The sequence below is a fragment of the Nycticebus coucang genome, chromosome 11 (assembly GCF_027406575.1).
Source record: "Nycticebus coucang isolate mNycCou1 chromosome 11, mNycCou1.pri, whole genome shotgun sequence".
NCBI classification, from domain to species: Eukaryota; Metazoa; Chordata; class Mammalia; order Primates; family Lorisidae; genus Nycticebus; species Nycticebus coucang.
Genome location: NC_069790.1, coordinates 82,626,730 through 82,643,785, shown reverse-complemented (window position 1 = coordinate 82,643,785; position 17,056 = coordinate 82,626,730). Strand labels below are relative to the sequence as shown.

At 35.3% G+C, this 17,056-nt stretch overlaps 1 protein-coding gene across 4 annotated transcripts in view; it reads left to right on the top strand.

The window, feature by feature from the left end:
- The window catches only part of IMMP2L (inner mitochondrial membrane peptidase subunit 2), a 980,841-nt gene that overhangs the window by 772,684 nt on the left and 191,101 nt on the right, over positions 1–17,056 (top strand). For all 4 annotated transcript variants that reach the window (XM_053609135.1, XM_053609139.1, XM_053609136.1 and 1 more), the window contains one exon: positions 2,907–3,009. In XM_053609135.1, the coding sequence (XP_053465110.1) occupies positions 2,907–3,009 (103 nt within the window). The remainder of the gene's footprint in view (positions 1–2,906; positions 3,010–17,056) is intronic.

Below are 17,056 nucleotides of genomic sequence, written 5' to 3'. Positions count from 1 at the left end.
CAGGCCCCAACTCTAACCCTACCCCAAAGGCCCCCAACCTGCTTCATGCCCAGGGGCCACCCATCCATAACCATCACTTGAACCCTGGCCCCAACCCTAGCCTATCCCAAGAACCCAAATCATCTCCATCCCCAAGAGCCACCTTACCCTATATCTCATCCGAGTATGGGCCCTAACCTTCGAACCTGGTTAGTTTGTGTCTTATTCCTCCCATTATAATGATGAATAAATAGAAGTAGAACTCTAAGTAACTCACAGTATTACCTATGAGTAATAATGCCTGATTAACACTAGGTTAGTGTGTTTCCAGAATCTGTATACTTTCCACTATATTGTTCTGCCTTTGTGGCAGTATTTTTTTTTATTATTCATTTAGTCATTTATTTAACAAATATTTGTTAAACACTGAGTGTAATGTATTCTTCTGAGCTCTGTGGATACTCTAGTGAACAAGAAAGGCATAGTTTCAAAGATTATATTCTAAAGGGAGAAAAAAAAGATAAACAAATAAATACATAAATGTATGTCAAGTGTTAGGGGCAGTAAAAAAAAATAAAGCATTGTAAGTGCCTAGAAAATAATAAAGTACATGGTGTATTTAAATACTGTAAATAATAAGGTCAATGCAAGAAGCCATGCGACCATCATTGGTACTTTGATGATGTTGCTTTCTGTCTCAACTATCTTGACTTCTGCTTTTATAACATTGAAACTCGGTCTGGGTTTTACATTGTTCTGAAAGAATATGCTTGATTTTAAAACCCACCTTTCACTGCACAGACGACTTTATGCTGGTTTTACTTTATAATTTTTGAATTGTTTTTGAAGAGATAAAATTGGTAATTACTTTTTTTTTTCTAAATATCCAAAATACCCAGCTTAACAAGGTGGGACTTATTTGGAGACAATGCCTTGCCAATGCTTAGTGAAAGTGTCTTCTTCCTGTCATCAACACTGGATGTGGGGTATTGGTTCTTACAGGCAATCTCATGATAAAAGTAGTAATAATGTCCAGAATTAATTGACTGATTTTAATTAAAGAACTCTTATATTACAGAGTATATGATGGTAAGATGTGTCCAACTTGTTTTTTGCTTTTCTTTAGAAAGCTAAAAACTTTCTTCCTAGTAGTAATTAAAAATAAACAGCAGTCATTAACTTACTGTGGGCTTCTAATGGATGCAACATTGCTTCCTTGCATGAATGATTTTCTGATCTAAAGCAAAGTAATTCAACATTGAAATTATCTTGAAAATTAAAAACCTTCCTAGATAATGAATAGTTTCAATTTATGTAACAGCAATTTGTATGTAGTTTTCCTTTTTAATGTATTTTTTCTGCACATATACAACTTGCTAACTAACAAAATGGCCCCTTAGGGACACCCCCTCGAAGTACAGTGTGCCGTGTTCAGTCTCTGACCTCTAGAGCCTTGGAGGTGGTATTTATTCATTCATTCATCCATTTAGCCAACATTTATTGAGAAGCTTCTTTAGGCTAGGTATTTTCCTATTTTCTTGAGTGCTTTAGAGAGCGAGAGAGAGAGAGAAACTCCCAAAACAAACAAACAAAAAAAACAAAGAAAATATTCTCTGCCCCCCAAAATAATATATTATTTGGAGATTGGAGTATTTCTTCTAATCTTGCCTCTTTTATTTAATTGGCCCATATCATAATTTATTGAACCAACCCTGTATTGTTGGATATTTAGGTAAATTGTGTTTGTTTGTTTTGCTATAAAAAGACTGAGTTGAACACCTCTGATAATGAATATTTGTTCTTATTTCTCATTTTTTAAGGTGGATTTCTAGAAATAGAATAAATAAAGGGCATGGACTTAAAAATTTGTGAAAAACTAGCCTAAAATGAAATATAGGCAAAAAAAAGTTGTGTCATTTTACATTGCTACCAGCACTGTGTGAGTGAAACTTTTCTTCATTTCCTTGCCAGCATTAAGAATATAGAATCTTCTGCCAAATGTGTTTGTTTGTTTGTTTTGGAGATAAAATTTCACTCTGTTTTCCAGGCTAAATATAGTAGCATCATCATACCTCACTGCACCTTCCAAGTTTTGGGCTTAAGGGATCCATCTTCCTCAGTGGCCTTGATAGCTGGGATTTATGGGCATGCGCCACCACACCTGATTAATTTTTATATATTTTTTTGTAGGAATGGGGGTCTCGCTCTTGCTCAGGCTCATCTCAAAGTCCTGCTCTCAAGCAGTTTTCCCATCTCAGCCTTTCAAAGTACTATAATTATAGTCATGAGCCACCATGCCCAGTCCATTTGTGTATCATTGATCATTAAATACTCTTAAAATTGTTAAGAAGATACTCATTTTTAAGAGTAATTTAATGCCAATCAAAAACTTCCAAATGATATTGTTAGTTTGCATCTAACAAGAGATCATCCAAATTATTCTTTCCTTTTTTTGTTATATATGCTAGCATTTAGAGTTTTAAGAGGTATGAGAATGCTGTTTATTGGTTTGAGAAGTTTGTTTTTTTAAATAAAAGAATATTGCAGCTGTCCACAAGTCAATTGGAAGAGTCAAATATTGACTTAAAAGAAAGGGTCAGAAATTAAATATATATGTATGTTGCTAGGGCTTACTGAATTTCATAAACACTATTGAAGGTATTATGAAATAAATTGAATACCAACACATTATATTTGATGCGAATGCATTTTATTTAAGCACAGAATTTTTACCTATAAAATTAATAATACTGCAAATAGACTCATAGGTACCTAATCACATCTTACTTAAAAATGAAGTTATGAAGAGCTTCATGGTTAACTTGTGTGTTACATCTTTATAACATTTTGCCTTTACTGAGTCTGTATGCTGGGCTGTTTGATCTCCTTTCTGCTCTTATCTCAATGTCTACACTGTTTATTTCTAGAACCATGGGACACAAAAATCGGTATGTCAAAGTCCCCCGTGGTCACATCTGGGTTGAAGGTGATCATCATGGACACAGCTTTGACAGTAATTCTTTTGGACCGGTAAGTCATCTTTTATCTTGTTGCGGATATGATTGGATTTCAAAGGTAGGAACAAAAGTATGTCAGATAGGATGCTCAGGTGATTCAGCCAAGACTGGTCATGAATTTTATGGTAAAACATTGGGTGTTTGAAAATTTCCTTTTAAGTATCATAGATGTGTACGGTCATGAACTGTTGTGGTGTGTGTTTGTGCGTTTTATAGAAAAAAAATTTAACTTCAACAAAGTACAAAAAGATGCTTTTTAGTTGGTCCTGAGAATTAAGTTGATATAGTACAGATTAACAGGAGGAAAGCGTAGAAATATAATGTAAGTTTGAAATGGTGCAGAAGCCCTCATAAACAAATGAAGACCCAAAGAAATGGCGAGACCTACATACTTTTGTATTAGATGGAACAAATAGAGATAAATGTGAAAAAGTAATTAAATTATGTGAGAAGGCTAAAGAAGGTAAGATTATTTTAACAATTATTTAACAATAATTTAACAATTATTTTAAGAATTATTTTAGGGTGGCGCCTGTGGCTCAGTGAGTAGGACGCCGGCCCCATATACCGAGGGTGATGGGTTCAAGCCCAGCCCCGGCCAAACTGCAACCAAAAAATAGCTGGGCGTTGTGGCGGGCGCCTGTAGTCCCAGCTGCTCGGGAGGCTGAGGCGAGAGAATTGCGTAAGCCCAAGAGCTAGAGGTTGCTGTGAGCCGTGTGACACCACGGCACTCTACCCAAGGGCGGTACAGTGAGACTCTGTCTCTACAAAAAAAAAAAAAAAAAAGAATTATTTTAACAAGGTCAATACAGAATTCTCTCTGCTATGACTCCCCATTAAGAATGTTTCTTTTCTCCTGGTACAAGGTGGGCATCATTCACATGAAAGTTTTGTCTCCTGTTTTCAAAAAAAGGAAAGAAGACGATTTGAGTGCCCTGCTTGCATCTGCTGTTTTTCAAGTGCCCTTAGTTTAAAGTAATCCTTGTGTCAAAGTGGCATGTTTTGGGGTGGCATATTCTGCCACCCTTCATAAGTAACATTTTGTAAGCATTTAATTTATAGCAGAAGTGCAGACATTCCTTATTCTATGCTTATACTCCATAAAATATGACTAAGCTGATATTTTATGAATTTTTTTCATGTGAATGTGTACAGAAATTCTCTATCTGTGAATCCCTGCAATTGCTCCTTATATGAAGTGAAAAATCTTTTAGGTGATGGAAACTATACCTTCTAATTATTTAGTCTGCTCAAATACTAAGATTTTCATTCATTAGATTTTCCTGAAGCTAGACATGTCTATACTTATTATGTATGTATAGGTCGAGAAGCCCTAATCCAAAAAATCAGAAATGCTTCTAAAATCCAAAGTCTTTGAGTGCCAATATGAAGCTCAAAGGAAACGCTCATTGTGGCTTTTCCTATTTCAGATTTTTGGGTTAGGTATGCTCAGTCAGAAAGTATAATGGAAATATTCCAAAACTGAAAAAAATCTGAAATGTGAAACACTTCCAGTCCTAAGCATTTTGAATAAGGGATTCTCAACCTGTGTGAGTTAATAGTGATTAACACCTTTAGATATGTTTGTGAAAAAAAAGTATCTACATACTTTTTTCTAAAATTAAATGTTGGTATTTTATAATAAAGCTATTTCCTTCACATATTTTGAGAGACCACTATTATTCTTATTAAGGAGCAGCCACTTTAACTCACCTGTGGCTAAAATACAATAATTGAGCTGGGATTAGATAAGTGTATGGATATGCAAAAGATAATTTCAGTAAACTATTCATTCTAACTTTTTTTTTGCTAGTTGCAATAATAATAATAGAAACTTTAAAGGATTTTTCTGACTTTTGAAAAGCATTTATTGCGAAAATATAATCTGATTTTTGTAAGGTGTACTAAAAATGAGACAAGCCATTTGGAAATATTCTAGGTCACTTACAGAATAGAAGTATATCTTTACACTAACCCTCTAGAATATATCATTGCACAATGACAAAAAATGTCCAATCTTCACATAATATGGATTCATTCATTTATGACTTCATTTTGGATTTCTAGTGTGAGAAATACCTTTTGTAAGTTTCTTTTAAAATTGTGATAATTGTCTGGAAATGTTACTACTTGATTTTACTGGTTTAGGGAATAAAGATGGATGCTGATTCTGATGTGTGGTTTTGTAATTTCTCAGATATTTTCTAAGGATTTGTCTTAATGTCTTCTGCTTTGTTAGAGAAATTCGTGTTTTCTTTTACCACCCCTAATTCCATACAGAAGACATTAATACGTCTTCTATTATAGCCATGTTGTTCTTTGCCAGCATCCCCAAATAATTGATTATCATAGCTGTTGATGAATGTTCTACCTGCTTTGAAATGGAAGCACATAAAAAGCAAATTTCATATGTGCACATGCATGGTTGTGAATTTTCAAATAGTAATTTTTTACCTCTTCAGATCAGCAGACTCTTCATCAAATAAAAATGCATATAGCCGTTCTTTGTCCCATTTATTATAAATATTCATTTCAGTACACATATTTGAGCTGTTCTTATAGATATTCATCCTTTTGGCGAAAACACAAAGGTGATTTTTTTCATGGCCTGTATATTTTCTATTCTTTGAAGTTTTTCTATCATTTTTACCTATCATTAAATCATAAGCAACTGAGATACTTTCACCGCTTTCTCTTTTCAAGATATATAAATGTATTTTGATTTTTTTGGTTTGTGATTATAGTGTCGCCTTGTGAGCAATTTGTGTGCAGGGGCCATGCAGCAGAACTGAATGATTTGGATGCAGAAACTATGCATGATGTACTGCTTCTATCTGAGAATGGAACCTGCAGGTTATACTAAACAGGAATTCCTTTTAGTTCCAAGACCCTCAGAAAAGGGCTAATCCAATCACTTACTACATTGCTATCTAATTAAATAAAATATTAGCTGGCTAGACTATTTTTTGAAGGAAATATGCCTAGTAGAAGGTGGTAGTTTTAGCAATAAATTTCCATTAGAAATGTTATTTATTAATAAAATGTACTGATGATCTGAAAATGATAGGAAGGTATGGAAAAGGAAGATCAAAATCCATTGTATTCCTTTTGAAGTTTATAAAGTGCAAAAAAAGTTTTCCACTTTTTAAAAACTAGTGAAAAAGTAAAAGAAAAAGCAAGATTCATGTTTTTATATCATGCAAAGGCTTTAATTTATGCCTCTAGGACGCATTTTTGAGCATTTCTATTGGTCCGCCTTGATTTTGGCCTGTGAATCCTGATGGGTAGAATAGATCGGGAGAATAAGAGTGGTATTAGCTGGAGAGAGATTGCTAGATTAGGTCACACATGTAGGAAATGGACATTTTAAGAGATTTAGTATCTAGTCATATCCATTTTGAATTTTTTTCCTACATTGTGCATTTTGGGGGAAAATATACCATATATGATTTATTGGGGGCAACAAGAATGGCATTCTTGAATTTGCAGGAAGGATGAAAGGAAGGGACTTTCTGACTTTGGGACCACATAACAGAGAGGAATTGGGATGGAGTTTTGGGAAATGTTTAATCAGAGATTATAAGGGCAGAGATTCAAGTCATGGGTTAAAAGGAGTACACTGAACATGTGAGTCTTCTGAATCCTTTTGACGTTATCACCAAGCATGACAAAAATGCCCCCAATGCCCATAAGAGGCAGGTGAGGAGGGGCAATAGATACCACAGCACAGAGATCTAATCTGTGAGGAGAGACTCGCCGTCGGCCCATCACAGCTGAGTGAGGCATAGGAGAGCAATTGTGTACTAAAAACCGATAACAAGAACCCATGAAACCTCCTCGGAGGATTTGCTAGAACAGAGTTTGAAAACTGGTGAAAATAATAACTGTCTGGTAAAATCTTGCATTACATCAGGCACTCTAGATACCGTATGTTTTGTGAATGGAGTGATTTATGCCTGGCGTAGTTAATGGGTGTTAGCTACATTGAAAATATTCTGTGCATTCAATACAGAATAATCTTGTGGACATATGAGAATAAATTGATATTTCATTTTATTTATTGTTGAAGTGTAGCAATTTTCTTGTGTAAGTTCTCTAGAGAAGTTAGAGTAGCTTTTATTTAAAATCAGCCATTTTCAAACAGAGGAAAAGATCATTAGACTGTGTTGACAAGCTCCACAGAAAGTGTTCTATTCACACTTTCCTTGAAAAATGTTGCTTAGACTTTAATTGCTTACATTTTTTTATTGTCCTGTAATACAATCTTATCCATTAAATGTTTTTTTTAGTAACTAAAATAATCTGTATTTTATAGAAAAATACTGGTAACAACAGTCCTTTGGTTCTGGAAGGTAAAGTCTTACCTTGGTGTTTTTCTTCAATTGTTTCTCACAGTTCCTTTAAACAGTGCTAACACCTCACAATGCCACATTTTACTTAAATGTGATTTTCTTTTGAATAGTGTAGATAAAAGCATACATTTCATAAAAAGATCAAAAAGAGATGGCATGTTAATGAAAATATCTATATAACAAAAGATAGCTAAGTCCCAGAGAAAAGCCCATTTTCTAGAACAGTCTTCACAACCAAGAAATGCTCATACAGGAAAAGGAAACAAAAAGCCCCTCATGATCGACTTCACTCTTAGATCTGTTGCTATGCAGTTAGGATAGAAATAAGTAAATATATAAATAAATATATTATTTTAAACAGAGAACATGCTAATATAACATCATGGTAAACAATGTCACCCCTCCTCGCAAGAATAGAGTTAACCTAAGCTTTCATTTCTACCAAATCACGTTTTGTTTTCTGTCTTAATTATTCTTCTAGTGTAGAAATCATTTTCCACATGATTTCATTTTCAGATAGGAGAAGTCAGCAGAATTGTCATTAGACTCCATTACTATGGCAGATACTATTCCTTTGGGCCGTTTAGTTACACAATTAGGCATGTTCATTTTATTAGAAATGTGTATTTAATGAGAGTTGTTCAGGAGTCAAGATTTAGTGAAATATATGCTGGATTACTAATTTAGCAATTGTATAAGTTCTTAGAATTTTTTTAAACAATGAAGTAGGCGGTTTTATCTTATTTGTTAGATAAAATAGAAAATATGAGGGGCCCATGAGAAATGAAAAATCTGTAGTTGAACATACTGCGATTTAGGTTTGAGATCGGATTGCTTCATTTACATGGACATGTATTTACAAAATATTTGGTAGGTGATTGCTCTGTTAAAAAATTGCTCTTCTAAAGCATCACAAGAATGGAGAAGCATGAATTCTATGTACTCAATTTTGATATGAGGACAATTAATGACAATTAAGGTTATGGGGGGGGAAGCAGAAAGAGGGATGGAGGGAGGTGGGTGGGGCCTTGGTGTGTGTCACACTTTATGGGGGCAAGACATGATTGCAAGAGGGACTTTACTAACAATTGCAATCAGTGTAACCTGGCTTATTGTACCCTCAATGAATCCCCAACAATAAAAAAAAAAAAAAAGAAAAAAAATTGCTCTTCACAATAAACACACAATCTATGAAAATAACTCTACAAATACCAAACTATGTAATTGACTCTCTTTTGACTGAGCTTCTGGGAGATAACATTCCTTGGGAATTTTTAATTTTCCTAAAGCTTATTGGGTAATCTTAAAAAAGACTTTGTTCTGTGCCAGTGTTTTACCAGTTATATTTACTGAAATGATTTGCTAGAGAAATATGAGAACAGTTTGATTGTTAGTGATTTGGGTGATTCTTTTCTATATAATGGAGCCATACACAAAGTCTATAGTAAATGACAACAACTACACTTTTAGACATTATCCAAAGAAAGATCCATGTAATTTTGTGGTATATTCACATGAGTTTAACTTAGTGCATCAATGAATGAATGCAGTTTTTTATTGCAGTAGTCAGAATCAGAGCCAATGGGTGTGTCTTACTGCCTGGCAAGACTAATTTTGGAAAATTATGAATGAAAGAAGAGATTGGAGATAGGTCATAGGTAGAGAATGCAGTGAGCTGAGGATAGCATTTGTTCAAGTGGGAGATAATTAAGTCCTAGACTAAGGCAGGAGTAACAAAAATATAAAGAAGTGGATTGGCATGAGTATCCTTAGGAACTGAGAATTGATTGAATATGTGTTGGGTCCTGATCCTGCTGCCTAGAATTAACCACCTGCTAGAGAAATTCATGAGCTGCAATACTAATATACCTTCAGATCACTCCTGATGGGTCAAACCATAAAGTTAAGATAGAGGAGCAGTCTTGGGTACCTGGTAAGAACTGTGCTGCCTGATGAGGATTAGATTTGCTTGTCCTTCCTTGGGAGTGATAATTGCTCATAACTTATTAAATTTATAGTAAGTATTATTTCATCAAAGCTCTGATCTGTTATATCCAGCATCCATGTCAACTGACAGACTCACCACCATTTCATAGGCCGCCTCAATTCTTTTCTCTGAAGTTCTCACTTGTTTCAAGAGATGAAGGTGAGTCTGAAAAAGTGGAGGCTAATGGTAAGGAAACATGTTATGGAAGAGTAAATATTTTCATAGTTAAATTGGGTTATAGAAAAGCATGATTTTTAGTTTTTGTATTGTTATTTAAAATTATTTAAAATGCATGATAGGATCCATTTCAAAATTAAAGTATTTTCAAAAAGAAAGGTATCAGTTTTCCTAAAGGAGTGATATAGAATGTTCACACTAATTTTAATTTGTAATAATTAATCTACTCTTTAAATAAAATTACTATATTAAAATAAGTATATTTGATATTATAATTAAAATTTGGATGTGATCAGTTGGAGGAAAGAGGAAATGATGAGGCTTCATCAAGTTGTGGAGTATTGAACTTAGTTTTTTTTTTTTTTTTTTTTTTTTTTTTTAGAGACAGGGTGTCACTATGTCACACTGGGTAGAGTTCCCTAGCATCATAGCTTACAGCAACCTCAAACTCTTGGGCTTAAGCAATTCTCTTGCCTCAGCCTCCGAAGTAGCTAGGACTATAGGTGCCCGCCACAAGGCACAGCTGTTTTTTGGTTGCAGTTGTCATTGTTGTTTAGCAGGCCCAGAGCAGGCTTGAACCCACAAGCTTCAGTGTATGTGGCTGGCGCCAAGCCAAGAACTTAGTTTTTGATCACTAACCCTGTTTTTCATAAAGATAACAGTTATTAACTAGAGCATATATAGACTAACAATTATTTAATACATTTGACTAAAGTTTTGCTTAAACCTTCAGTGATTTTATTTACAGTTGTAGAACTTTGACCATACCATTTCCAAAGCTACTTAAATCTCCCTTGTTGTAAAATGTATCTGCTTATTCCCCACTGAGGCTCTAAATGCTTATCTTCCTGGGAACTTCCTGGGAACTTAAATTTCTGGGAACTTGCAGGCAAGTGAAACATTCCTCTCAAATTAGCCATGATTACAGTTAGGTTGTTTATGTAAATTAGGTTTCACTTCACAAAAACCTAATGAGATTATAAATTGTGTTATTTCTATAAGACATTATGAAATTATGTAGACTCTGCTCAAGGAGAAATTCTAATCTTCTTAAAATATGTGGTCCAGAGGCTTTAAAACACTTTATTATGTTCACCTGACATTAAAACAACAAACAAAAGACATAGGTATTTTACTCAGCTTTTCAAACAAAGAATATTTACGTTTTCAATAGGGAAGTATTGAATGGTATTAAGGGTAATACCATTAAATTAATGAGTTTTTTTAATCTACAAGGATGGTAACATGGGACTGTGGTTTCTAGATTTAATGTATTATCCCGCACTGACTGAAAACTAATAGGACAAAATGGAAGGCCATTTAAAGGTCATTCATCAAAGTGCATAGTACTTAACTAACCTTTTCACCCAAATGGACGTTGCTGGTTAAACTATTATATTTTTTCAAATGGCATTTACTATGATTTGAATGGTTGTTCCCTCTAAAACTCATATTGAAATTTAATTGCCATTGTAGCAGTTTTAATAGGTAGACATTTAGGAGGTGATTAGACCATGAGAGCTCCACCCTCCTGGGAGGGATTAATATCAATGTAACAGGATGTGGTTAGCCCCCTTTCCTCTTTGCCCTTCTGCCTTCCACCATGTGAAAATTGAATGTTCCTGTCCTAAGGGGTATGCAGCATTCAAGGTGCTATCTTGGAATTAAAATTGCTAACCTTGCTGTAGCATTAATATTGGGCTTCCCAGCCTCCATAATTATAATCCAGTAAAATTTTATTTATAGATTACTTAATCTGTAGTATTTTGTTACAGTAGTACAATTGGACTAAGGCAGTATTATACTGTTGAATCACAAAGGTATACTTTGAAGAACTTTAGATACATTTTCAAAAGTAAGTTCTGATTTGCTTTCATTATAGTCAAATAATACTTCTCCATATTTTAATTAAAAAATAAAAACACCTTGCTTTAGGTGGAAGTATTTTTCCCTTTAGACAAAAGAATATTATTTAAATTGCTATTTGGTGGCAGGCAAGTATTTCTACAGTCTTTATAAATTTCATATAACTATCATATTATATACTTCTTTGCCCTGTCATTACCCCTAACCATCTCACTCCTCTTTCTTTTGAACTTCATTATCCATAATGCCTTTTTTTCTCATCAAAGTAAATTTATTACTTGATTATAAGATATTATGAATAAGATTCCCCTTTATGAAAAATATTTAAGCTATGCCTGTATCTAAGGACATTATCCAAAATTGATATATCATTATCCTTTAGATTCAGAAATAGTGCCTTTTTTTTTTTTTTTTTTTGCGACAGAACTTTGTTGCCTGGGCTGGAGTGCCATTGCCACAGCCTAGTTCACAGCAACCTCAAACTCCCAGGCTCAAGCCATCTTCCTGTGTTAGCCTTCTGGGTAGCTGGGAATACAGGCATTTGCCACCATGCCTGGCTAATTTTCCTATTTTCAGTAGAAATGAGGTCTCACGCTTGCTCAGGCTGGTCTTGAACTCCTGAGCTCAAGTGATCCTCCTGCCTCAGACACAAGAATACTTCCTTCTTAACAAAGTTCTGTACAATATTTTCTGTTTTTAATGCCTGGAAGGCTCCCATTAAAATTGCCATGCAACATGATCCTTTGATTAGTATACCTGATGTAATGTGCTTTTCTAAATTCTAAGCCTGCTTAAAAACAAATTTCCCCAAAACATCATGAATCATGTAAAGCTGAATAATTTTCAGATATATTATATATATACACTATATATTCTTCCCACTCAGTTGAAAGTAAACTGGTCCTAGAGTAAAATACAGTATATGTAAAGCTGATGATGTACTCTGTGTTGTCAGCCCTTAATTTCGTTTACCCCACAGTAATAGCCCCTCCTTAGGAGAGAGATCTCTCTTGCTCTCAAATTTCTTTTCTTCAAGTTCACAAAAGTAGAAAGTCTAATAACCTTTCATAGAAAAGGAGAAAGGAAGAGAGAATAAGAGATAAATGTCATGTCTTGCAAATGTAGGAATGTCCATGCTAACTTTAATTTATAATAACTAATCTACCCTTTAAATAAATTTACTGTATTGAAATAAGTATATTGATATTGGGTGTTAAAAATTAGAATGTGATTAGTGAAAGGAAAGGGGAAATTAAAAGGCTTCGTCAAGTTGTGGGATATTGAACTTAGTTTTTTGATCACTATATCAATTTCATAAAGATAATTATTAAACAGAACATATGTTAATAATTATAACAACTATTTAAGGCATTTGACTGAAGTTTTTTTTAGCTTTTTGTAAACGTAACATGAACATCTCTCCTCCTACGATAATATGTAACCTCAATGTGACTTCACATGCCATTGACTTATGTTTGAAGAAGCTTTCTCAGAGTCTATATGAAGAGAATTCCTTTAAAACCCTCCAAAGTGATTAGAAAACTAATCATGTAGGAGGCAGGCCCTGAAGGCAGAGTCTGGCTGTCTCTGGAATGTCCTGGAAGGGACCTTGGAAGTAGAAAACAAGATAAGTTAATGTGCATCTCAGTTACATGCTGCATCTGTTTTCTCAGACAAACGGCTAAATAAGTTTTTGTGGCTGGTCTGTATGGTTTCTTTGTATCTTATCATATAAACCATTGGCTGCCTATTAGTTTCATTATTAGAATGTGTATGTGCAGAACTTAGTATTATTGAGAGTATATAAGCTTGTAAAAAATAAAGTTAGGTGCCACATGTCCAAGAGAGCTGTAGCCCTCTGCTTCTCCATAACATTCTAACTGCTGGTCTTATCTCTGTGACTCCAGCCCAGACCATTTACTGCAATAATAATAAAATAATAAAATGGAAGAAATCAGCTAGCAGACAGAAGAATTATTTGTGTGGTGGTGGCTTTACCAAAACTATCAGAGTTTACTTCTCTTATCCCTGAAGCCAACACTGAATAGTGTGTAGAAAGTGTTGGAAAGTATGAGAACTAAAAGAACCTCACCCGCACCAGATGCCTGTCTCTTTTTACGCAAGGCCTTCTGAATCTATGGGAAACCCCAATCCCATGGCCATGCAGTGATTTCCAGTGTTACGTATCCCACTTTGAGCCAAAGGAGAGGGAGTGATCTGACCTTTTCTTTCTTTCTTTTTTTTTGCACTTTTTGGCTGGGGCTAGGTTTTGAACCCACCACCTCTGGCATTTGGGGCTGGTGCCCTACTCCTTTGAGCCACAGGCACTGCCCCATGATCTGACATTTTCTAACTCTCAGTCCAGACAGTCAACTTGGTCAGATATCAGTCCTAGACTAATTAACTATGACCAGTGGGTCAGAACCTAGATGAAGGACTGTGATTTGTCTGGCTTACGTTCCTGTCCTGGAAGAATCAATCATTGTTGGGGGCTAGAATACTGTGGTTGCCAGTTTGGACTAACCATTTCTGGCAGAGGGGCAGGGTCATATGACCCTGACCAGAACATAAAGAAAGGAGTTATTATTCCCAGCTACTACAAGTACTTGACAAACCAAAGAATAGACAACACTACAACGTAATAACAACTAGAAAGTATAAAAGCCAGGTAGAGATAGAGGTGAAATACCAAGAAAATTACTGGAACTCGTATCCAGTGGGAAAGAATTGGAAAGTCCTCAGTATGTTCAGTCAAGAAGAAAAGAAAGGAGTTGGACTTGTGGGCAGGCAGGATAGTAATTTCTAGAAGTAGAGAGCCTGTCAGAGAAAGAATGGTGGTGAGAACCTTTAGAGCATGTATTGGGTATTTGAACAATTTTGTTTGGCTAGGAGTTCACCTATGGAAAGGGCAACACATGAAGCCATTACTGAGGACTTTGAAGATCACAAAACATTTCTAAACATTATTTTGCAGGCTATGAAACAAACACCACAGAAGACTTTTGAGTATGGTAGGCAAATAGTTAAACAGCAAGTTAATAACAATAATCTGTCAGTGTTGTTTAAAATTAGTTGGAGAATAAAGAAAAAAATGAAAAAACCCAACCCTGCAAAGTTCATGCAACATAGTCTACAATAAACAAATGCTCATTCCCTAACTTACCTAAGTCCAGGAAACATTTGGGGATCTTATTGAAAATGAAGATGCTTGTGCCCACCCCCCAAATACTTTGAGCTTGTGTTTCAGTATTTTTTTAAAGCACTAATAACCAAGTGAATGTGTCCCCAGGACCACTCACTGAGAAATGTTGATTGTGAGAAGTAATTTAGAAAATCAATTTAGGAATTACTGAGTATGAAAGAGTCCTTATTCACCCTTGCAACTTAAGTCTTGATATAATGCATCTGAAGTCAGAGTTAAGCAGAAGTTGAAGGCATGAGGCTTCTCTCCAAAGTTATGTGGGCTCTGTTTCATGTAGTGCCATCTCTCTGTGGGTAAGTCAACTGGAAATCTTACAGCATGACTCACTCAAAGAATAGCATTAAATTGTGTGGTTTCCGTGGGGAGCGGTGCCAGAAAAGATTAATATATTCTGTTTTAAGACCAAGTGTGATTATTTTATGTGGCTTCGAGATTCTGTTCTCTCCTTGCAACCTATGCAAATTTAAATTCAGTGCAATTTAAATGACAAGGGTGATTCGTGCTATTTAACAAATGGGAGATGGCGATTAATCATCAGATTTTGGCAGCCTTGCTATGAGAGGGAGGAGTGATAAGTACTCCTAGGAACACTATATTTGTAGACTTAGCTATTCCTTGTTAAATTATTATTTATAAATCTTTAAAAAAAATCCTCCTATGTCTTCTAAATCAAGAGCAATAAAATGGTTATTTCATGCTGCTAAATTCTAGGATCTTGTTTAGATAGATTTAATATGTGTGCCAGATTGTATTTCATACTTTTTAAAAAATTCTATTGTATGCCATGCTTCTATGACATGTAAGGCTCATTGTGGTTTTTCATAGATTAGGAACCATTAAAATTCTGAAGCTGTGGTAAGATTTTCTTTGTATCCTCTTTTTCCTTTTCACTTTTCTCCCTTTCTTCCTTAATTTTCTTTTGCAGCTCAGCTAAGCACCTGGCTTTGAAGAGATTATTCATTCATTAGTTTCAGGGTTTGTCAGAGTTATATGCACATTTGCCAAAACAAGAGATCTCTTCCAAATACTCGTCTTAGCTTTTCAGTAATATTTGATGTGTTTGACCACTTCCTCTTTAAAAGAGTGAGATTTTTCTCCTTTTAGCTTCCTTGGATGCATATAACCAGTCATTTCTTTCTAGGCTTCTTTTGCATTTTTATGCTTCTTTGCCAGACCTCTAAATTTAGGCATACCCCTGAGCTCTATCCTGAACTTCCATCTGCATTTAAAGCCCTTCTGAAGAACATGGATCCCATGTCTTTAAATGCTGTTTATAAATGCATAAGCATCAGGGCTCAGATTTATTTCTCCAGGTCATATCACACTTGGATGTTCAATAAACATCTCAAATTTAACAAGTCTAAAATGAAACTCTCTTTTCCCTTTATTTCTACCCCCATCTTTTCTCCTTAGATTTTCCCTATTTCAGTAGATGTCACTACCATTCACCCAGTTACTCAAGCAAAAATTAGGTGGCATTCTTGGGGTCTCTCCTTTCAACCCCCTTCTCCCTGAAACCCACCATCAAGGCCTGTTAACTCTAGGAGTAACATCAAAAAACCAACTGTTTTCTTCCCTGCCTTCTGCTGCCTCTCTGACTCAAGTCATCCTGTCTCAGCACAATACCTTCCTAAACTCTAATGTCATGTGGCAGTCGAGGTTCTCTTATTTTCAAACCAGCTTTCTTGCCTGCAAAAAAAAAAAAAAAAGAAGAATGAAACACTCCAATGGCTTCCTGTTGCTACTGGAATTAACATCTTCCTCCAAGAAGTCCTCTCTGATTCACTTGGCTGTGGCCTTCAGGGCCCCACCCTGTGTGGCTGCTGTGTCTCTCTCTTCCCTGTGCTTGTTCCTGTGGTCTTCTTTCAATTCCTTGAACAGGCTGAAGGCCTTTTGTACTGGCTAGATCAGCGGTCCTCAATTTGCAGCCCACGGGCCACATGAGGCAGTGTGGTTGTATTTGTTCCCATTTTGTTTTTTTTACTTCAAAATAAGATATGCGCAGTGTGCATAGGAATTTGTTCATAGTTGTTTTTTTTAAACTATGGTCCAGCCCTCCAATGGTCTGAGGGACAGTGAATTGACACCCTGTTTAAAAACTTTGAGGACACCTGGGCTAGATCCTCGTCCTTAAATTTTCTTCCCTTAGGTCTGTGTGGTTGGCTGTTTATTTTCCCCACTTTAGAGAAAATTTTTTCTATGCATCTAATCTGAAGTGGAAAACACACACACGTACCCTTCTGCCATCAGTATAGTACTGCTTCAGTTCATAGCTGCTGCTGTTACGTTTATTTTGTTTCTTTATTTACTTTTATATTTTTGGCATACCTCCTCCAATAGAAATTAAGCTTCATGGGATCAGAAACATTGTTTTTTGGTTCACTTCCATAGAACAATGGTGGCTTACAATAGGCACCTAATACAGTTCGTTAAGTGGATAAGCAAATGTCTTTTCTATGAATGAGTGATGGTATCT